At 44.4% G+C, this 23,741-nt stretch overlaps 1 protein-coding gene across 1 annotated transcript in view; it reads right to left on the bottom strand.

The window, feature by feature from the left end:
- Positions 1–7,030: 7,030 nt before the first annotated feature.
- The window catches only part of WBP4 (WW domain binding protein 4), a 386,635-nt gene continuing 369,924 nt past the window's right edge, over positions 7,031–23,741 (bottom strand). The window contains exon 10 of the mRNA XM_069203523.1: positions 7,031–7,379. Within this exon, the coding sequence (XP_069059624.1) occupies positions 7,169–7,379 (211 nt within the window). The 3' untranslated portion in view covers positions 7,031–7,168. The remainder of the gene's footprint in view (positions 7,380–23,741) is intronic.

Below are 23,741 nucleotides of genomic sequence, written 5' to 3'. Positions count from 1 at the left end.
AATGATGGTTGGAAAGATACCTGGGAGCAAAGGACTCCCTTTAGTTTTATAAAGTCAGTTAATCAATCACCTATTAAACCTATATGCAAAAGCAATCGACAGAAGGGCACTTCCTTCCACGACCAGGGAGTCCACTATTGTGAGTTACTGAAGGCTGGCCGTGATCCCTTGGAAGTTGGGTCATACAGTCCCCTGCCGCTGCTGAATTTGCACTGTAAAATCAAATAATAAGGGTCTTAACACACTTATTTCACCACGATGAAAGCAGGCTCGTAACCGTCAGGAATACTATTCCCAATGTCCGCAGGCTGTGGTGTCTTCCATAGACATGGAGAAGGCCTCTGAAACAAATGGGTCACCCGAAAAATACAGTAAGATGGACACAGCTCCTGTACACACTTCCTACAGCACGGATCAAAACGGAAAGAATGGTAATGAATGCTTGGCTCATCCACCGGGAACAAGGCTATCTCACTGCTGATTTCACACAAGTGATGAAGCCTTTGGCACACTCTGTAAGAGAAAGGGGTGGTGCTCAGGTAGAGATATGTATGAATGGTTACTCTCTTGCCATCTTACTATATGCGGATGATGCCCTCCTGTACATGAGGAATAGGGGGGGGGGGCTGCAGATACGGTTAGAGGAGTGGGTAGGAGTTCACTGAGGTATCCAGCTTCGTGGTCAATAGAACCAAATACTGTTACCAGTCATTGAATCAGTAGTGCGAAACAGAGCTGGAAGAAGCATGTGGTTTCCCTCTAGAGAGGCAGGCGTTTAAGTATTTAGGGATCAGAATTTAGAAGGACACGTAAAATGTGATACTTAAAATTCAAGGCTAGGCTCTAACTGCAGCCATGTTTTCTGTGGCATTCTGGACTAAGCTACCACTGCTGTAAAGAATGTTATATCTTTTTGCAAAAGCTCCACTGCAACTTGGGAGACATTTCTTCAGGAAGCTTGGCACGGTTCTGATGGAACTGGTATGGGGAGTGGAACTGTGAGGTGGATAACTATGCCTGCCCTTAGACAGGTCAAGGGTCGGGGACACCTCATTTCATCCTGTCAGGCAGCATAATTAGAGAGCTTGCTGTGCTGATTTGGTCCAGGGCCTCCCCCCTGTGCAAGCTTACATGAAGAAAGAAATAGCCCCGTTAGACCCTGCAGAGTACATACTTAGCCACTAAGGTTCAAACACCGCTATCTTAATATTGTAGCAGGTGGCAAAGTGCAACTGTAATCAATATGTGAAGTAGTAGGTAACGGAGGTCACTGTGCTTTGGATCTTCTTCTGTGTGCCATGCATGGATTTAAACAAATTGCAGAGAAAGGAGAAAAAAGCCTGACTCAGAGCCACAAAACTTTGGTGGCTGACCAGCTGCACAATTCTACCAGCCTTATGACATTTAAGAAGTTGTGTGTGGCACACAGGAGCCCCCTTGGGTAAATTCTCTGCCCATGCTACACTGACAAAAGTGGTTAAGCAAACATGGAGCATTGGGCATGCTGAACTAAGTAGTGTCATTTAATTACTGAATTGTATGGAGCCAACACAGGTACACATAAATAGTTTAGGTGCCTTAGAACTAAATAGGACTATAACATACAAGGCACAATCACCAATACTGAATGGGTACAAGCCCTTCAATTTATTAATATATTCTCCAGCAATGCCCAACTTCAAGCTCATTCAGTTTAACTATGTCCACCAAGCATATCCAAATCCACCACCCTTACAGGCCATGCTTCCTAAAATAACTCATACCTGCTCTTGATGCAGTGAGGAAGGAACACTTCCTTTGATGTGGTAGTGTAAAGTAATGTGGTGATGGTGGGGAGGGGTAAGAAAGTATATCCCTAAGTGGATTTGGCAAGTGAATTTAAATAACTACAATGCTGGGATAGAAAAGTCCCTCACCTGGCGACTGATGTGTACCCCAGACCTGATTGCCCCAGCTGCAGTGATCTCTAGATCCTTGGTGATGAATTTTAGTCATGAGCGAATACAGATCATGCAAGTGTGCTGTGACCTGGGCGTTTTATGGAATGTGGTGAAATTAGACTAGGAGAGGCACCCAAAGTGTTACCCTCAGGAAGTGTAAGGCTACTGCCTTGACCTGGAGTTAAGTAGCACAAGCACAGTGGTGGTAGCATGCGGTGTTTTAGTGATCAGTAGAGTGAACAGGTACGTTTTACCTGTCACTAGAGTGATGCTTCCTGGTCCACCCTGACAGACGTCCACTACTTTATGCTTAACTCGACCATTGGCCTGCACAGTTGTGTCGGTGCAAGGAGGTACATGTGTCTCAGAGATGGTACAGTACAGGAGAAATAGCGTGAGCAGCTGGGTGTGGGCAAAAGAAAGTGTGTGTGGGCCTCCAGGAAGGTACAGCACATTGAGAAGTAGCACAGAGATTGCATTATAGATCTATTTGTCATAGACTGAACTACCTAAGATAATCCCTATTCCTGACGTATAGGCTAAAGTTATCTACAGCTCGTGCAATTTTACAGGTGTGGCTGAATTCTGTGTAATTTAGACACTGAATAAAGATCAGTTAAAAAATGGAGATGTGGCTGCTAAGCAGCCTAAATGGCTGATGGATTGGTCTGGTCTTATTTGAAATAATGGGGGCAGTGCTCTGATTGCATGAGGAAAGCTGTAGTTTCAAGAAACAAGACTTACACCCTGTAAACAAATACAGTCTTGAAAAAGGAAAAATGTGGCCTACTACCTCTATAGGTGCTAACAATGAAGGGTGAGGTCACTTTCCCCAGACCTACTGCTTTTTCATTTTACATGTCCACAGCAACAGCGGCCAGAAGGGAGTGCTAACTCTCATTATGGCTACCCTCTATCACCCATGTTTCTCCAGCAGAGGTCTCAGAGCTGCAGTTACTGTTCACATAAAAGCAGGGGTGAAGTGGTGTTCATGAAGACAGATGTAGGGCTTTCTCTTCTGTGAACATTAAGTTCTGAGAAAGACAGGCGATGAGGCATGAAGTTTAACTGGTGTAGGCAGGACCTCCAGATCCCATAGCAGGCCTTACCGTTGGCAGTGCTGTCTGATGTTCCACAACCAGTGGTCAACCATTGTCGCACTTTTCTTGCCTAGTCAGTGGGTTCTCAATTTTATATACAAACCTTCAGAAATACTGTAAGACTGGGAGACCTTTTCCTGAGGCCCTTCAGCAGTATGCTGTGTGGGTATCGCTCACAGTAACTGGTAAATTAATACAGCATTTATAAACGGATTTACAAAAAAAAAAAACAGGAGGCGCTGTCATGTTCTGTGGCCGTATTACAACCACAAAACTGGATGTATGGTTTGTATTCTAGAATTCTAAATGACACTGAGCCTAATTGCCTTATTGTAGCCTATAGGTGAAGTGCTTGATGTTCTCTGGCAGCTTCAGGACTCTTAATTTACAGCAGCCTTATTAAATAACGCTAGTAAATGAAGGAGTTCTGCCAAACTGAAAAGGCATTGCTAAGACAGGTCTCCCCTGTTTTCTGTGTACTAACTGGACAACTATGGTTGTAAAGGCACAACTGCGGAGTGTGCAGTTTACAGTTAAAATATTCCACTTCTCCTGAAACCCATCATTCGATCAAAACCTCTTAAGGAGCAGACCTGCCTCAGTATTTTAATACTCTTCAGTGGGGCAGAGGTAGTAATGGATTAGCACCCAACTATGGCGTCAACAACGTAGAAACCTTAAGGGATTGCACCTCAAAATGCCAAGTTCACAGTCAAAGCGTAGCAGTAGTAAGTTTACACAAAGGGCCACAGGCAAACACTGGACCCAGAACTTAGTCCAAGCCCAACTAGGGTTAGGGTTCAAAAAGGACTTAGAACCGCAATATGGCTTCAAATTTAACAACTAGGGGGATGGCTCAAACGATTCAACACTAGTGAATTTGACATCAGTAAACACTGGCACTGTAAAGCAGCAAAGCATTTATGCATTTTCACAAATCGAGGTGGTAATCTTTAGTAGTTTCTCTAAGATGGGCTGGTTCACAGGTCATGTGACTCATCGGTGGGTGATCATTAAAGCATACCCCCATGCAGACCTTCAATTGAATGGAGCTCGTGAGGTCTTCCTAGAAAACATTGTAAAGCAATGGGAAATACAGCGCCCCTTCTTCCAATCACCACAGCTGCGTGAGTTCTATTAAATCCAGGGCGTATCCCTAGCCTCAACAGTACAGCCACTAGAAAAGGTTCTGTTAACAGAAATAAACCTTCCCAACACTGCTGAGCCGTGCATCTGGGAACTCCATCTAAAACCTGGGGTTCTGGACCAATGAAGATAGTTTGTAACCAGCTTTGGTGGCATGTGCAAAATGAGTGTAATTAGCAAAGCTAACTTTAACTAAAGTTTGAATTACTTCTTCAGTCATGCATGCATATCCGCCTTTGCACACTGAATGGCAAGCATTTAAAGGTAGGTAGTTAAAGGGCAGGTCAGCTAAAAGCGTCCCAGTTGTTGATTTGGGTCCCACCAGCCAAACCCAGGGCCTCTGGTGGCTTGACTCCAGCAGCAATTAGAGGATAGAGGTGAGCTTGGGTGCTATGACAGGAAACCCACAAACACATCTGTATTCATCAGATCTAGTTACACCAAGACAAATAATAAACAAAATGACATTCATAATCAAAAGTCCATGGGCAAAGGACAGCTCACCAGGAAATCAGTCAAACTACCCCAAAGGTAAAATATAATCCATGCTGGACATAAGTGCAAAAACAAACATACACACCCACGAAAACCCCTAGTGATAGGGTCCTTTACAGTGGAGGGCCAGTAAAGCAGCCTCCTTGTCAGGTGAGCTGGCAAAAAGGCTTGTACCCAGAACTATAACAATATAAACCTCATAACCTGGTAGGAAAGAACAGGAGCCACTCTCACTCTGATGCGGTGTTTATACTTAAAGGTTATGCTGGTGCAAGTCTTTCTGAAGGGAGGGATCACAGACTGTCAGCTCCACTGAAGGAAAAACAAAGTAGAGACAGAAAAGTGTATTAGACTAAATTTGTTGCTTTGGTGCAGATATTTGTGGGCAGTATCATGGCATGGTGATACTGTACACATAAGGACTTGCATTTGATCATCAGTTACTAAATTAGTGTGGTATGAAGACACACATATGTTTTGAACACTTGGGCCTCATTTAGAGTATGGTGGCTGGTTTGCCAGTCCGCCAGGACCACGGAGGGACAGCCTCAGTTGACCTACTGAAGGCCACCCGCCATAATTGGAAATCTTCGATAGGCAGAAGGAGATCCATGTGCCTTCAGCACAATCGCTGCAGTTTTGCTCAACGGGTGCGTGTTTAATGTGCCTGTAAAGTTTTTGTTCTTCAAAAACGAACTTTCAAAGTGGAAGCTTGTTTTGTAAAAAGAAATGTGCCTGGCAACCTCGAAGCTTTCTTGCAGTGTGTGTGTGTGGAGAGGTGCATTTCTTTAGTTTCCTGTTTGGGGCCACCAGGATTGCTGTGGCAGAGGACATGTAAAATGTATTATGGAACAGCCGACCTCAAAAGAGTGGACTTTTTTTTGCACACTGACCAATGGCAGACAAGCCACTGGACAAAGGGTTCAGCTGGCAGACACAATGCATTTCCCTTGACGCTAAACAGAGCATGACCTTCACAAGACTGGCTGGTGGAACATATGCTGCTTTTGCGTAAATGCCCAACATTCATGAAACATATAGCATTGGACTAGTGAGTTTATCAGCAGAGTCAAAACAACTTTGAGGTCCCCCAGGTCGAGATAGCTTTCTGGTTCTAGTTGGCCTACAGAAAGGGAGACTAAGTTAGCAACAGGAAAATGCGTTTGCCATTGAGACCAGATTACTAGTTGTGAGGAACACGTAAGGTATTTTTTTTCTAATTTTTCAGCTCAATAAATGGGATCCTCTATTTCCTCGGAGAAGCACCTAGAAACACTCAATCAGTTTCTATTCCCAGATTTCATGTACTTATACGCAGGCTTCAGCACACGTTTTTCTTTATGTTCTGAAAATGTGTTCAGTCCGTTGTCTTTCCATTTTCGTGTTTCACTATTTGAAAGTCAAAAAAAAATTCTAGCTTTGCTTGTGTGTTTTTTTTTTTTAAACATGTCCACGGATGTCAGCATAAACTATACTGAGAGCTCTCTAAGCAGATGAGGAGGATTTTTGTGATACCAGTATATAACGTGACTGCTTTTATTGTATTGGATCTGTAAACATTATTCGAAAATAAACAAAATACACTGGAAACAATTAGAAGTGGATGGTATTTGGGAAAGCAGCTCAGAACAGGAGGTTGAAACGATTCGATATTGAAAGTATAATGTTTTGGGGTACTGTCCTTACAGCCTGAAAAGTTCTCTACAGAGTATATTGAACCACACAGTGCAGTCATCACACCAGATCACAGGTCTAAGATTAATTTCAGATAAATCAAATGCGCAGTACATGTGTTAAATCAAATTTCTTGAGTAAAACTCAATTTCCCAGCATAGTCAATACTCACCAAGGCAACCGAAGGAGAGTGTGCCCAGCGTTTACTGCACCACATCACTATAGTGGTCCCTGTCAATTTAAGGAGCACTGAATATTTGTGGTACAGCAAACGTTAGTACGCCTTGTAATATGGAATAGGGTTCTTTTCTTGTATTGGGTCGTTGCAGTCAGTACTTGTAAAACATGCATCAATGCACACTAATTGTTCTACTTAAATTTAGTTAACCTGTAACACACAGATTGGCAACAGAATTTCAAACCCAACAACTTCCATTGGTTTAATAACTTAACTGAGAAAAACACACTTTGGTCCAACCAAGGGGAAACAGGGCAGCAGAAAGTGCCGTGAAAAGCTTTGACACGCTTATCTTTCTATATATGAAGATGCTTCAAACTGAGAAAGTGTAGTTCATTTGCACAGCTTTTTTTCATGCCAGAAAGCTCTTTAAAACTTATGTACTAAACAGTGATGTATTTCTTCAAGGGCAGCAAATATAATTTCATTCACACAATTCCATTATCTTCAGCAGGAAAATAATAGTGTAAAACACTTTAAACCCAAAGTACTTCTGAAGGTCTTCCTTGTATTTATCATGGCTGTCATTAAAAAACAAGTCCAAGTCACACCAGGAATTAGAAATTAATTTTCCCTTAAGTATCACTGATTCTCTGTCTTATGTTTCGGCTTTTCCCATTTTCAGTTTTCCTCTTCTTAAATACTGGATTTCCGATGGCTCCTTCATCTCCCAGAGAGGTGATTGTTCTCTCCTTAAACTTCACCTTTGGCTCTTCTGGAACATTAAGTTCTGTGGCTTCAGAATAATCGTACTCCACAGTGGGAAGTTCCAAATCCACCTTTTCACTGTTTAAAAAATAAAGTAAAGTTTAGCACAAACATTTGTCAATATGTATAGTTTTTGTATATAGATGTATATACATAGGAACACATTAAATATATTATTCAAAAATATATAAAACAAAATAATAAAATAAACCAGTATTGAAGAAAAAATATAAATGTAAAAACATACAGTTCCAAATAGGAAGTCAATAATTACCGAACACCGTAAAACGACTTCAGAAATTGTATGGCCTATCCAGTTATTTTAATAGTGTAAAAAACCTCCTTAAAGCCCCGAAACACACTTTCTTGAAAAGGAGTTTTAGACCAAATTCAATTACTTCATGCAGGATAAAGTAAACCCTCCCCTCTTGTCTAAGTTAAAACCAATAAGCTCACACAGCACTTCAACATAGTCGTTTATCACCATGTATCCCTTGCAAACCATAACTGGACCTGGGTGGACCGAACGTGCATTACTATCCAATAGTTTATAATAGGTATTATGGATTCATAGACTTGATTGGGTTTACACAGTCTACACACCCAAAACGATGCACTACCTTGTCAGTGGATTTAAAAGGACATTATTAATATTACTATTTATAAGATCTGGAAATAGTAGTTTAGCAAGTTTTAATCCCATTCAATGCAGGTGCATTTTTTAAAGAAAGAAGCAAGAAGCAAGAAGCAAGAAGCAGAATTAACCTGCTTGGCAATCAGCAAAAGCAACATATAATATACATCGAAAAGGCTTCAAAACAAAGGCTCAAACTACTCATGTAGGCGAAGCATATCTTTTCAGAAATGGTTCCCACTGTAACACAAAGACCCTCTCACCGAACTAAAGTACGAAGTGTAGCATCCCCCATGGAGGAGGGCATACGTTGCATATCTAATAAAGGTACTTGAGCAGATACCTTTGCTCTCAACACCGAGACAGGATGTAGTAAAACACAAGCACTTTGCTTCACTGACCTATAACAGCAACAACAGAGAGGAACCTCTGAGTATTACTAAATGTACAATGGCCTCGATCACGACATGAATCCTAGTACCAATATCATTAATATACTTCTCCCAACTCAAAACAAACTTAAGAGGTTTGTTTCAAGCACTAACCCAAATTCGTCTGGGTATGATTTTTTTTTTTTTTTACAAAAATGCAGCAAATTCGCCCTTTGTATGTGGAACACCTCTCCTCAAACATACAGCCTCTCCATCATCATTTTCATCTTTGTCTCGCACCCCAGCTCCTTTCTCCAAGACACTATTTTTTTTTTTTGAGTTGTTGTAAACATGAACACTGCATATTGCACATAACGAATCAGTACAAAAGAGGAACATATACCATAAATATAATGCAAAATTACAGCCTCAAAAACAATTAGCCCAATCAACAGTATGTCCACCACCGTCCCAAAATCTCGGCATGTTTCTAACGGCATCCTCGTGCGGCATATGACGATTTTTCCACCTATGTGCACCAGTCCATTCCTACATGGCATTCGGCTGGGGAGGGCGGGTATCCCCAGTGGAATTCCAGTGTTTGCAATGTCTATTAGCGATCATTGTACTAAGACCCACCAGGATGTCGAGATCATCCCCAAGGGCCCAGTCGTCCAGGATTCCAAGCAGGGCAATCCTCGGTGACGGTTTAGTAGGATCACCTAGGACTCTCGAAAATCTTTTTCCAGTACTTTGCTATGACAGGGTATCAATACCATGAGAAAAAAAGTATCCCTCATGCCAAGACAGCGGGTGTATGTAGGTGCAGGCAATTTACAGATTGTCGCAGTCACAGAGGTGTAAGTTAAGTGTGATGGAGGTATTTAAGTTTAACAAGGTGCAAACGTTCTGAAATTAGTGGTACACATCCCTCCAGTCACTATTGTCAAACAGACCCAACTAAATCTCCCACCATGCTCGCAGGTTTGACATGAGGTCGGAGGAATGCGGTCCCAGAGCTTTAAAAATCTGGGTCATTCCTCCCCTTCCTAGGTGCCCATAAGCAATTTTGCCTCCAGTAGGCTATATTTAGGAACTTCACAAGTGACGTTCGGTGGCTCAAATGGGCATGCCACAATTGTAAATATTGACAGGACGGGGGCTTATCTAGGCCAAATTCTGTTATGAGCATGTGGTGTAATTTCATGTGTGAACCCTCCCAAACCTTCAATATTCCTATCCGGTCCAAGACAAGGACTTCCTCCAGACGGCTACCTGGTCCAACCAGTTGCTTCTCCAGAGGCGAGCTTTGAATGCCACCCTTCAGTCACAGCTGGTTCTCCACGTTGACCTCCTCACCTGGAGCGCCACCTTGATCACATACAAGCGTGCCTTGGGGATGGGCACGTCATACAAAACGTCCAGTATATTGTCAAGGCCTATCAACACTATCTCACCCTAAAGGCAGGACTTCTTTCATCCCCTGTGCAGCTAGTCATTAACAACCAGGATTTGTGCAGCGCAGTAAGATAGATGGACGTCTGCCATGGTGCGCCTGCCATCAAACGCGGATTATACGCACTTGCCAAAGGCTATCCTAGGGGGTTTGTTCGACCATAGAAACATAGACAATTTGGCCAACAGGGCATGGAACATGCTCTATGGAATGGAGAAGAAAGTTCTAATGTGCGCTAAGACCATAATCTTGAGCAGGAAAACTCTGAACAAGATTCTGATTGGTAATTTGGCCCATCTATCCAGGTCATCTTGGCTTTGCGCAGAAGGAGGAAAAGTGTCCAATATGCTCTAACAGCAGAGTGAGCCGGGAATAAAAGATCATCAACCGCATACACGGCAATCCTATCTTCCGTTGCCATCCCCCAATCGTAACTCCAGACCTGGATGTCACATCGTACTAACACCACTAGCAAGTCTATGGCCAGAGTAAATAGAAAGGAGGGGGGTGGAGGTGGGTGGAGTGGAGGTGGGTGGTGTGGCGGAGGGAGGGGTGGGGGAGAGACAGGGGGAAACAACCCTGTCTGGTCTCTCTATGAATTGGGAACCGGGGAGAGGAGGACACCATTCACTCACACTTGAGCTGTGGCTCTGCATATAGTACACAGCAATGCAACATAATCTGGGGGCAAAAGCCCAGTTTAAGGAGTACCTCTTCCAGGAATGCCCAGTCCAGAAAATTGAATGTTTTTCAGAATCAATGAGCATTAATGCAATAGAACACTGTGGGGATTGGGAACGTGCAAAGTCTAAGTGGACTCTACGTTTGCAGTGTCTCCTACTACAGTGTGGAATGAAACTGCACTGATCGAGGTGGACCAGGCGAGTCAGCATTCTGAGGAACGATTTGGCCAGAACCTTGGCAAACTGTTTTATCTCCCTATTTATGAAGGCGATCAGGCGGTAGGGGGCACAGTGACCCGGTGGCTGGCCTGGTTTGGGTAATACAACAATAGTTGCCAAGTCCAGTTCTGGTGGGAAGTAACCCCTTGCCTACCAAATCAAAATATATCACCAGAGGGCGTTTGCAGTAGTATTCCACTGATAACAGTCTGGTCCAGGCACCTTACCAGGATTCACACCTGTAAGGGCCTTGCCTATTTTTGGAGAGGGTCAAGCTGGGCATTGGCAGGTCAGCAAACAAAGGGGAGTCAATCATAGCTGGGCCTACGTTTTTGGCATATACGGATCAACATTAGATAGCAAAGGTAGTTACAATATCATGGCCTGTCGATATCACTGTAATGGTCCCATCTACAAAATGTGGAACTACTCGTCTCCTCGTCCTCAGTGGCCAGCCAGTAAAGAAGTTTAACCCCTCTGCCATCCATACACTTGCCTGGTGGAAGACACCCAACACTGACAGGCTTCCTCCAAACAAAAGCTACCGCAGGGATGCTCTAACCAGTGCCAAACAGTGTTTTACGGTCAGGTGTTGCTAGAATTTCTGCCTCCAGTATTAATTTGTGCATATTTTGCTTGTTCTGTGCTTCTTAAGTACGAGTGGGCAATTCTCCTCATAGTGGCCTTTCCTGCTGCCACCAGCACCCTGGGGGACTCCACTGTCCCTTGACTAATCTCTAAGAATGTTTGTAGCTCATGGAGTAGAAATTAGGCGACATGGTTGTCTGTCAGGAACCAGGCATTGAGAAGCCAAATTAGTCTCTCGTGTTGCAGCAGATATGTTAATATGAGAATATTCTAATGATTTGCGTATACATACTAATGAGAAATAATGACAAATTGAGCTAGTAATCAAAATAACGTGTAATGTGTATAATGTGCCCTCGGGGGATGGTCACGATTTGTGTTAACAGTACTAAAATAGTGTGAAATTTATAAAATTATGTATTAATAAGTCATAACTAATAATATAAACCTGTTTTATGATGCTTCTTATTCTTAGCTTGGCCGAACTGGAGGCCTGGTCGGCGCTGGGCCTTGCTTGCTTAAACGTGGAGAAGCGATGAGCTGCCGAGGACTGGACTGGAGAAAGGGACCTTGAACTGTACAGAGTGATGAACCCTGCTAGAAAAATCTGCAAACTCACCAGCGGACAGGAGGCGATCAGAACAAATTGATACAATTATGTGTAGAGTAGGCTAAATGTACTTTCCCAGGACATGAACAATGGAGCTACTGAACTAAGAGCAACAATTTCGTTACTTGAAGAGCCTGATGATGGTCTCATCAAGAGAAGGACCAATCATGTTAATGGAACTTGATTCTCAAAATAACGTAGACAAGTGGTAAACAAAAACTACAGGTTAGAGTCATAACCCCTGATAAGGTTGACCAATTGGCAGATTGTGGGACGGACTGAGAGACCCTAATAAAAAGTCATGACACAGGAGGAAAAATCAGAACAGAGAGGCGAAAGAGGTTGATGACGTCAGGAGACACTGTCCGAAGTGCTGAAATTCTGGGCTTGCTCCCTGTGAGCCGAGCCTAGCTCATGACTGATGACCTGGAGAAGAAGACTGACTCATTGCTGATCTATCTTGGATAGGTAGCTATAACTTGACTGACTAATGTGTATTTTTCCTTCTAGGTACCAACTGCGCTGTTTAGAATGTTTTTCTCTTTGAGTTAGATTATTCCAAATTATTGTTTTTTGACTAAATGTTTTAGCATGAAGCCCCACATGCTGATGCTAATCTGAGATAGGTAGGCTGACAAGGGCGACTAATGGTGACTTTGACATAAGACTGACTGACTTGCATTGCTGAATTATTCAATGGTTATGAATTCGCTAAGCCTAGATAAATGTTGAATTGCTTATTAATAAATGTAAGATGAATTTTTGGTTATGATGCTAATAAAGTTTGATTAATCATGGATTCATTGAATAAAGGTTTTTGATTAGATTTGTAATTAATAGGGAATAAAACAAACTAACCTTTTACAAGGGATGGTGTTTTTTTGCAAGATTAGAATTGTGGTATTGCATGCATATTGGATTTGTCGTTAATGGTTTCACTAGTCACCACTTGGCTAGGATACTCTATGCGATCCAAAAGATTAATCGACCTATACGCGTCCCCTTGTAAGTTTACTTACTAAGGACAAGGCGCGCTAACACTCGTCTGCATTTTGGGTACCAAGGTGGACCGAGACTGGGGCATGATCTGATAAAGCCCTGGGTAGGATAAGGGAGGCTGTAAGTAGGAGACTGGAGGTCAAAGTAGCAAAAGGTCAATCTGAGACCAACTCGTGAGCTGCAGATGCGCAAGTGTAACCTCTAGTCTGAGGATTCCAGAACTTCAAAGTGTCACACAGTCCCAGGCTGTCTACCCAGTTAGCTAAACGTCTCCCCAACCTCTGTCATTCCTGGGGCCTGAATGAGTCAATGTGATCCATGATATCATTGAAAGCCCCCGATGATTGTAGTGCCATGACAGAGTACCAGAATGAGACCCCTCGGGTTCTCTAGTGTGAATTTAGCCAAAAGAGGGGGGTGGATGAATACTCAAGATATTGTAATGGGCACCCTCTAGAGAGCCCTCAAGAATCACATTTCTCCTCAGCGTGTCAAGAGGGATCTGGGAGACAGCAATGGGCAGAGTTTTATGAAGAAGTATTGCAACCCCCTAGAACTCTGGAAATACCCTGTGTGATATAGCCCTTTCAAACCCATATTGAGCAAGGAATGTGCATCTGGTGGCTAAAAATGTGTCTTGGTTAATTTATGCAGCAGTGGTTCCTCCTTTAGAGTGGAGGAGGGTCGCTCCCTGCTGCAAAAGCAGCAGAGGTGAAATACTAAATGATAATAAAATGCAATTATTACCATTTTATTTTTCACAGGTGCTCTCAGTCAGGAGTGAGCTTTGCCATTGCTAATGATCCGCAGCAGGGGAAAAGTGGTACACACTCCTTGCGACGGCCAGCCTGACGTGCACTTTAAACCTCTCCACCCGAGCTGTCTAAGACAGCTGGCTGGAGAGAAGGCACAGGTTCCCAGTGCTTAAAGGAGCTTTAAGCAAGCCCACTCCAATCAATTCTGACACTATTCTCATGCTGCCAACATTATCAGCAGCATGACGAGAGAGTCTGGAGTGGTAGAGGGGATTTTATTTTTACTTAATTTTTTGACCCACTGACATGCATAGTGAGAAAGAGTCATGGCCCGTTATAAATAAAACACTATAAATGAGCCATGATTGAGAGCTTTGGCATGGAGACTAAAGGCATTTATCACAGTACCCGTCAGCGGGTTAGGATTAAACCACCAACTCTCGCGCCCCTCCAGAATTATATATCACCTCCAGCCACAGAATTTACGGATGCATGTTCAATAAGGTGTATTCATGAGGTATTATGTGTTAACTAGGAGGGTTTGTAAACTGTTTTTTGCATTATTTTTAACAGCCCTGAAAGAGCAATGGATAGACACCTTTAAACACATGTTGGCTGCCTCGTGTTATTAAAAGATGGAAAATGTTTTGAGATCCTCATTGCATCCGAGTCCTGGCACACTGCTTCTTCCCTTATACTTGGAAACAGGCTTGGTCCCTATTTCTGATCTTACAGCCCTAGCCCTGGTTCTGTACTGTTTGCCCTTAAACCGCAATGTGAGAAACTGCCTCCAAACACTCTGCCTTGAGCATTTCTGGCTAGACCCTACTGATATTACCAAGTACTACTGCTGCCATGGTCAAAGAAGCATTCTTGCACATCACACACTGGGCTTGCATTGGCTTAGCACGCTCGTCCAAATTAAATTCGCAATTATTTGAACACAAAGCACACCCTGGGCATGGAACAATATTTGAACAACATTAGCTCCGATGCATGTCGCACTTTATATTTAAAATTCTGCCTAGGCATCTTGCCCATTAAAACATAAATTGCAAAATTCTCCAACAGCTGCGTCACTCCTGAATTCTGTGATTGCGAAGTGGGCAGTAAGTAGTCATTAACGAGCTTTATGTTATTTTGCATTAAGACTAAGCATTTAAGTACTAAATGGCTTAGCCCATTGTTTGAACAGTTTGCGAATACATCTTGCACCTAAACACTAGCACTTTGCCCCAGATCAGAGTCACAAACTATTTACAAGCCTGTGGCTTGTCATGTTATGGGATCCTGGTTTATGACAAGAAGGGTACAGAGAGGCCCTACAATAGTTATCGATTAACCATACTTTTATTTACTTGGGCCCATTAAAAAAAATATATATTTTCAAGTTTTATATATATTCTGTGTGACTGAAAAGTTTAATATCGACATGTTATTTTAGTATTTTATGGCATAAACATGCTAATAAAGGAAAAAAAGAGATGGTCGTGTTCTATTACGCCATAATTGGTTCTGCCAATCATTTTATCTTCTTTGATGCATTATCTTGACTGGACATATGGATATAGTTTGATCAGTCACATTTGGATTGTAAACTAAGTTATGGAACTGTCACTATAAAAAACCTGATCACTTGATCTATTTTTTCACGTGATTGCATTTTTTGATGCTAGAATGAATTTATTTATTCTAGATTTACGATACATTTTCTTGGGTACTGTATCAGTTTAAATAAAATATTTTTTAGTCATGGTATGAGATTTGACAAAAAGAAATGTAATACATTAAGAAATTTGTATAATTTGTTGTCAGACCTTTGTTGATTTTTATTATACTTGACTCTCTGCCGATTCTAACATGTCTTGTTAAATTGGGAATTTAGAATTAGGTTGTTTTTGAGGGCAGCTGCCAAACTTGGTGGGTTTGGGTCTTAGCAGGGCCACTGGTATTCACAGAATTCCTTTTATTTTCCTCTTACAATGTCCTTTCATTTATACTCAACTTCCTCCATAGCAGAGTCCTACGTGCTGCTTATTTGGCTATGAACACAAGTGCCACCCCTACGCTCTTCCAGTTTTGTGTCTTTTCCATTTAGGCGCTCCCAGATGCAGAGCATGAAGAAGAAAACAAGTTACTTACCTGTAACTACAGTTATCCAGTATTGGTATCTTTCATAAATTCACATGCTTGAATCATCCCCATCGTCGAAGTGGGAGTCCCACTGTACATGAAAAGCAATAATGAACAACAAACATTTTTTCCCTATAGGCTATAATGGTAACCCAAGTAACTCATATAGCCTCTCTAAGTCCTTTTGTGAAAAGGACCCAAACCTGGCTGCTGGCCAATCAGGCACCAGCACCCTCTAGAAGATTCTCCAGAGAAGCTCTTTCCCTCAGATTTTCTAGCACCAGGGTGAAAACCATGACCTGAGAGGAAATACGAGCGTCTAAGTGGCGGAGGATGGGTCGCATGTGAATTTATGAAAGATATCAATACTGGATAACTGTAGTTAGAGGTAAGTAACTTGTTTTCTTATCCAGTATTGGATCTTTCATAAAATTCAGATGCTTGAATCAGAATAGCCAGCCGAACTCTTAATCAACATCATGCCCACAGAGGATGGTGGGTGCAAGCATAGAAATCCTCTAAAACATATTACCAAATAACAAGGTTCTAAATCTTGTATTACGAGCATAAAACAAATGTACATATAAATATATATATATATATATATATATATATACACACACACACACGTCACATATATAACAGTATGTCAACCATATTGCATAGCAACTATAGACTATTGCATATAGAATTGTCTCTACATAATAAAGGAAAGATCTCACCTTAGTGAAAGAGATGACGTAAGACAGCCTGTCCAACTAGAGATTCAGTTCTTTGTGACGACTCCAAACAGTAGTGCTGCGTAAAGGAGTGCGTAGTCTTCCACGGCGCAGCCTGACATTTTATCCAGAGCAATGCCCTGGAACAGAGCAGCCAATGTGGAGACTGCTCTCGTGGAGTGCGCTCTCGGGCGCTTAGTCAACGGTTTTCCTTCTTTTGTGTGGCAAAACTGAATTGTAGATGCAATCCACCGGGCTATTGTGGCCTTAATGACCCCTGCCTTTTGCTGTCCAGGAGCATAAGATACCAAAAGTTGATCTATCTTCCTTATATGCTTAGTACTTTGGAGGTAAAATTTGAGGCATCTCTTGATGTCCAAGGAATGCAGAGTCTTTTCTGCGATTGTCGACGGATTTGGGAAAAAAGTTCGTAGTATTACAGGGTCACTCAGGTGAAATGATGATGGCGGCGCTTTAGGAATGTACCTGGGGTTAGTTCTGAGCAGGACAAAGTCATCTGAAAAAAACTGAAAAGGTTCCTTAGGAGTAAAGGCCTGTATATCGCCGACTCTCCTGGTGGAAGTAAGAGCAAGCAGAGTTGCCACTTTCCATGTGATGTACTTGAGTTCCGCTCTGTGAATGGGTTTGAACTGAGCTTTCATTAGCTGGGACAGGACTACATTCAGATGCCACTCTGGCGGAGGTGGACGCACCGGAGGGAAAGTGCGGAAGAGGCCTTTCATGAACTGTTTAATAATCCTGGGTGAGCCGAGTGAAGGCATATCAGCAGAGCGTCTATAGGAGGCTATAGCTGCCAAATGGATCTTAACTGATGCATGGCATGAACCAGCCTTTGAGCGGGTGAGAAGATACAAGATAATTTGTTCCGGCTTAATCTGTAAAGGATGGAACTAGTTCTGAGAGCACCAGACACAAAATCTGTACCATTTGAGCTTGTACGTCTTATTTGTACTGTCCGCTCGTGCCCTAGATAAAATCCGTCTGTATTCTTGGTCAATGTTCATACCCTGGAACTCTCGGAACTCAGGAGCCAAGCGTGCAATTGCAGAGATATTGGATCCGGATGAAGAATTTGACCCTGAGTCTTCGTGAGAAGGTCGTGGTTGCAGGGAAGGAGCATGGGATTGGCCACGGACAGGAGTAGGAGCTCCAATACTGCCTGGGCCACCTGGGCACTATGGGTATGATCCAGCAGCCCTCCGACTTCATCTTCATCAGGAGCCTGGGGATCAATGGGAGTGGGGAAAAGCATACGCAAAGATTCCGGACCATCTCATCGAAAGAGCATTTCCCCACGACCTCGGGAGTGGGTATCGACTGGCGTAGAATTGCCATTTGGCGTTCTGATTGGTGGCAAACAAACCTAGGTTCGGTTGTCCCCAGCATTGAAAGACGCCGTCCAGAACCTTCTGGTTGAGTTCCCACTCGTGGCAGTTGTCGTCCGTCCTGCTGAGAGAGTCCGCCAGGACGGTGTTGACACCTGGCAGGTGCTCCACCTGGAAGAGACTGAGCTTCCCTTGAGAAGGAGAGGGATCTTGTTCCTCCCTGCTTGTTGATATAAAACATTCTTGTTGTGTTTTCCATCCGGACCAACACCAATGACCCTGCAATGCATGGAAGAAACGCCTTGGGCGTGAGATGAATCGCCTTTAATTCCAATAGATTTATGTGCATTCCTTTCTGCGCATCTGACCATCTTCCCTGAATGCGCATGCCCTGTAAATGGCCTCCTCAGCCTTCCAAGGAAGCGTCTGTCGTGATGATAAAATCTGTTATTGGCGTTAGAAAAGAGAGCCCTTGAGAGAGATGGTTGACCTGAGACCACCATTGCAAAGCCTGCAACATTCTTGGTGTAACACTTATTGAGTCGTTGAAGGATCCTTGCGACTGGGTCCATTGGAGCTGTAACTCCTCTTGCAAAGGTCTCATTCTCAACCTTGCTGGATGAACGAGGACAATGGCTGAGGAAATCATGCCTAGGAGCGACTTGAACAGTCGTACTGAAACTGACTTTTTCATGCAAATACTGACAGCCAAGTTGGTTAGTTTCTGCTGCCATGCCGGAGTGAGGTATGCCTTGTTTTTTATGGTGTTGAGTTCTGCACCCAAGAAGACTATTGTAAGGAAATGCCTCCTTGGCATGGTTACCTCCTGACTTTTTGCTTTTGCTGATGCTAAGTTATGATTTGAAAGTGTGCTGGGACCCTGCTAACCAGGCCCCAGCACCAGTGTTCTTTCCCTAAACTGTACCTTTGTCTCCACAATTGGCACAACCCTGGCACTCAGGTAAGTCCCTTGTAACTGGTACCCCTGGTACCAAGGGCCCTGATGCCGGGGAAGGTCTCTAAGGGCTGCAGCATGTCTTATGCCACCCTGGGGACACCTCACTCAGCACATGCACACTGCCTCACAGCTTGTGTGTGCTGATGGGGAGAAAATGACTAAGTCGACATGGCACTCCCCTCAGAGTGCCATGCTAACCTCACACTGCCTGTGGCATAGATAAGTCACCCCTCTAGCAGGCCTTACAGCCCTAAGGCAGGGTGCACTATACCACAGGTGAGGGCATATGTGCATGAGCACTATGCCCCTAAAGTGTCTAAGGAAAACCTTAGACATTGTAAGTGCAGGGTAGCCATAAGAGTATACGGTCTGGGAGTTTGTCAAACACAAACTCCACAGTTCCATAATGGCTACACTGAAAACTGGGAAGTTTTGTATCAAACTTCTCAGCACAATAAATGCACATTGATGCCAGTGTGCAATTTATTGTAAAACACACCCAGAGGGCATCTTAGAGATTCCAGTGTAGGCTGACCAGTTTCTGCCAGCCTGCCACACACCAGACATGTTGCTGGCCACATGGGGAGAGTGCCTTTGTCACTCTGTGGCCAGGAACAAAGCCTGTACTGGGTGGAGGTGCTTCTCACCTCCCCCTGCAGGAACTGTAACACCTGGCGGTGAGCCTCAAAGGCTCACCCCTTTTGTTACAAAGCCACAGGGCATACCAGCTAGTGGAGATGCCCGCCCCTCCGGCCACTGCCCCCACTTTTGGCGGCAAGGCTGGAGGAGATAATTAGAAAAACAAGGAGGAGCCACCCAACAGTCAGGACAGCCCCTAAGGTGTCCTGAGCTAAGGTGACCCTTACTTTTAGAAATCCTCCATCTTGTGAGTGGAGGATTCCCCCAATAGAATTAAGGGTGTGCCCCCCTCCCAACAGGGAGGAGGCACAAAGAGGGTGTAGCCACCCTCAAGGACAGTAGCCATTTGCTACTGCCCTCCCAGACCTAAAAACACCCCTAAATGCAGTATTTAGGGGCTCCCCAGAACCTAGGAAACTAGATTCCTGCAACCTTAACAAGAAGGACTGCTGACCTGAAGCCCTGCAGTGAAGACGGAGACGACAACTGCTTTGGCCCCAGCCCTACCGGCCTGTCTCTCAACTTCGAAGAAAACTGCAACAGCGACGCATCGAACAGGGACCAGCGACCTCTGAAGCCTCAGAGGACTGCCCTGCAACCAAGGACCAAGAAACACCTGTGAACAGCGGCGCTGTTCAACAACCTGCAACTTTCTTGCAACAAAGAAACAACTTTAAAGACTTCACGTTTCCCGCCGGAAGCATGAGACTTTCCACTCTGCACCCGACACCCCCGGCTCGACCTGCGGAAAACGAACACTTCAGGGAGGACTACCCGGCGACTGCGAGCCCGTGAGTAACCAGAGACGACCCCCCTGAGCCCCCACGACAACGCCTGCAGAGGAAATCCAGAGGCTCCCCCTGACCGTGACTGCCTGTAACAAGGGACCCAACGCCTGGAACCAACACTGCACCCGCAGCCCCCAGGACCTGAAGGAACCGAACTCCAGTGCAGGAGCGACCCCCAGGCGACCCTCTGCCTAGCCCAGGTGGTGGCTACCCAGAGGAGCCCCCCCTGTGCCTGCCTGCATCGCTGAAGTGACCCCTGGGTCCTTCCATTACTTCCTATCTAATACCCAACGCCTGTTTGCACACTGCACCTGGCCGTCCCAGCGCCGCTGAGGGTGTACTTTCTGTGACTCCTTGTGTCCCCACCCGGTGTCCTACAAAACCCCCCTGGTCTGCCCCATGAGGACGCGGGTACTTACCTGCTGGCAGACTGGAACCGGGGGCACCCCTGTTCTCCATTGAAGCCTGTGTGTTTTGGGCACCTCTTTGACCTCTGCACTTGACCAGCCCTGAGCTGCTGGTGTGTTAACTTTGGGGTTGCCTTGAATCCCCAACGGTGGGCTACCTTGGACTCAACTTTGAGACTTGTAAGTGTTTTACTTCCCTGCAAACTTAACCTTTACTTACCTCCCCCAGGAACTGTTGATTTTTGCACTGTGTCCACTTTTAAAATAGATTATTGCCATTTTTACAAAGACTGTACATGATATTGTGATTTTTCAAAGTTCCTAGAGTACCTAAGTCAAATACCATTCATTTGAAGTATTACTTGTAAATCTTGAACCTGTGGTTCTTAAAATAAACTAAGACAATATATTTTTCAATATAAAAACCTGTTGGCCTGGAGTAAGTCTTTGAGTGTGTGTTCCTCATTTATTGCCTGTGTGTGTACAACAAATGCTTAACACTACCCTCTGATAAGCCTACTGCTCGACCACACTACCACAAAATAGAGCATTAGAATTATCTACTTTTGCCACTATCTTACCTCTAAGGGGAACCCTTGGACTCTGTGCACACTATTTCTTACTTTGAAATAGTGTATACAGTGCGAAATAATTCTAGGCAGGCGTTTGTAGCCTTGGACACTAGTTGTGATGAAGGAGCTTTTATGAGCCAGTCGTCCAGGTACAGAAACACCTGAAAACCCCTGTTGCGGAGAAAACCTGTGACTGGGGCAAGACATTTTGTGAAAATTCATGGAGCTGACTTCAGACCGAATGGGATAACTTTGAATTGATAATGGGCACAGGTCACAGTAAAGCGGAGATACTTGCGATGTTTTTGATGCATCAGTATGTGGAAATAAGCATCCTGGAGATCCATTGTTGTCATAAAGTCTCCGAAAGGATTGGTTCTGAAGGAACTTGTTGAGCTTCCTGAGATCTAGGATCAGTCTCCATTCCCCTGACCTCTTCTTTATTAGAAAGAACCAGGAATAGAACCCAAGTCCTATTTGCTGAACCGGAACCTCTTCTATTGCTCCCTTGGCGAGCATCAGAACACCTCCTGCTGAAGCAAGCAAAGATGGAACGGTGTGGATGTTCCTGGCAGATGGTGCGGTGGTTTTTGTATAAATTCCAAGGTATGACCTCGTGCCACTATATCCAGCACCCATTTGTCTGATGTTATGCTTTTCCAATTCTGGATGTAATTGGAGATTTTCGCTCCCACTTGGTGATTCTGTAAATAGTGGGGAAAGATAGCCAGTGCCTGATAATGATCATTGTTTTCTAGGTTGATCCTGGGTATGGGAACTCTGTTTTCTCCTTCCTCCCTGTCTGGCGTATGAGGCAGTGGATGGTTGTCTATACTGCTGCTGATAGGTTGGTCTATATTGGGGCTGCTGATACTGCCTGTGATAGGAACCTCGAAATTAGGTAAATCCCCTTCCTCTTGCACCTCGAAAGGGCTGTTTCGGGTACTGCATAGTACCTAGGGACTTAGCAGTATCTGTGTCAGCCTTGATGGCCTGCAATGCGTCGTCTACATGCTTGCCGAAGAGAGATTCTCCATCGTACTGCATGTCAAGAATTCTGGACTGCACCTCCAGTCTGAAAGATGTGGCTTTTAGCCAACCCTGGCAGCGTAATACCGCAGTACCAGCCAGTTGACGAAAGCCGGTGGAGGCTATATCTAGGGCGCAGTCAATTATCTCTTCAGATGTATGCTCTCCTCATTGGAGGATCTTCCGTGCCTCTGCTTGTTTGCTTTCCAGGATGAGGTCCATGAAAGCCTGCATATCCAACCACATTTGTCGATCATATCGACCCAAAATTGCTAAAGAATTTGCTGCCCGAACAGTTATGGCTGACATGGACGAGAAGCTCTTGTCCTCCTTCTCTATCCGGAGGAGTAGATATATTGGCGTTGACGGGTTCTTGGAACGCCTTTGAGCCGCTTGAGAGATGACAGTCTGGCTTTGGGTGGCCAGTCAAACATGCCGGAGAGTCCTGAATTGCCTTATATTTCTTGTCGAGTTTTTGTGGCACTGGTTGAACTATTGCAGAGTTGTGCACGATCTTGATACCCTCGCTCCATGTGAAGTCAATGATAGGGATGGCCCTTACAGACTTCCTTGCTTGCTCTTTAAAATCATGGAGGAAGCATTCAGACTGCGAGACAGATGTTGGCAGGTGGAAACGTGTGGCCGCCCTATTCATTAAATTGCGAAAACCACCTATATCCTCCGGTGGAGAATCTGAAGGCGAGGAGGTGATGGAGAAAGAGTGGGGGCTAGGTAGTCATCCCATTCTTCCGTAAGTTGCTGTGGCGTCAATATTTCACCTTCTTCCTCCTCTTCCCCAGATGTTGAAACGTCATCTCCAGGGGGAGCAGCTAACACAGAATGAGGAGTCATCCTAGGAGGAGGTGGAGGTACGCTCCTTGGCGTAACAGAAGTCGGAGGTGGTGGCTGATCCTCTGCTGTAGCTGGAAACCTCCTCCTATAATCCTGCAACACTAAGTCCTGGATCAAGGAGGCAGGCATCTGGACAGAGTCTCTTGGTTGAGATGACGGTTGATAATAGCGCCCTTGATAAGAGTAATAAGGCTGATATTGATCATACTCATCATCATCATCATCATCATTATCCTCTTCTTGGTATTTGACCTGCACCTGGGATGGGCTGTGCGCATCCCCAAATGGACCCTCATCCGATTCCTCCCAGTCCAGCAAATGACCAGGTAATAAGGTTGAGACCTTACTTGGTGAAGTATCTGTAGGATAGATCGTCGATCTGGACAATGCTGTGATTTTAACCGTGGCTCAAAGATCAGGAGACCCAGAAGAAGCAGGAATAGCCTCCATCTGACTCACATCCACCAATGGCATTGTCGATGGTGTCGACGATGATGGTCCCGTCGACGGCACTGCCATAGCAGATGATCTTTCCATCAACGACGGTCTTGTCGGCGACAGTGGTTTAGCTGATGGTGGTCTCGTCGACGACAGCCTCGCCGACTGTGATGCAGCTGACGGAGCTCTTGTCGGTGGTGTTGCAGTCATAGAGACTTTCGAACAGCGATGTTCTCGTCGATGA

Source organism: Pleurodeles waltl, chromosome 8, assembly GCF_031143425.1.
Source record: "Pleurodeles waltl isolate 20211129_DDA chromosome 8, aPleWal1.hap1.20221129, whole genome shotgun sequence".
Taxonomy (NCBI): domain Eukaryota; kingdom Metazoa; phylum Chordata; class Amphibia; order Caudata; family Salamandridae; genus Pleurodeles; species Pleurodeles waltl.
The sequence above is the reverse complement of the archived record's forward strand: the minus strand, read 5'-3'. Positions and strand labels throughout refer to the sequence as shown.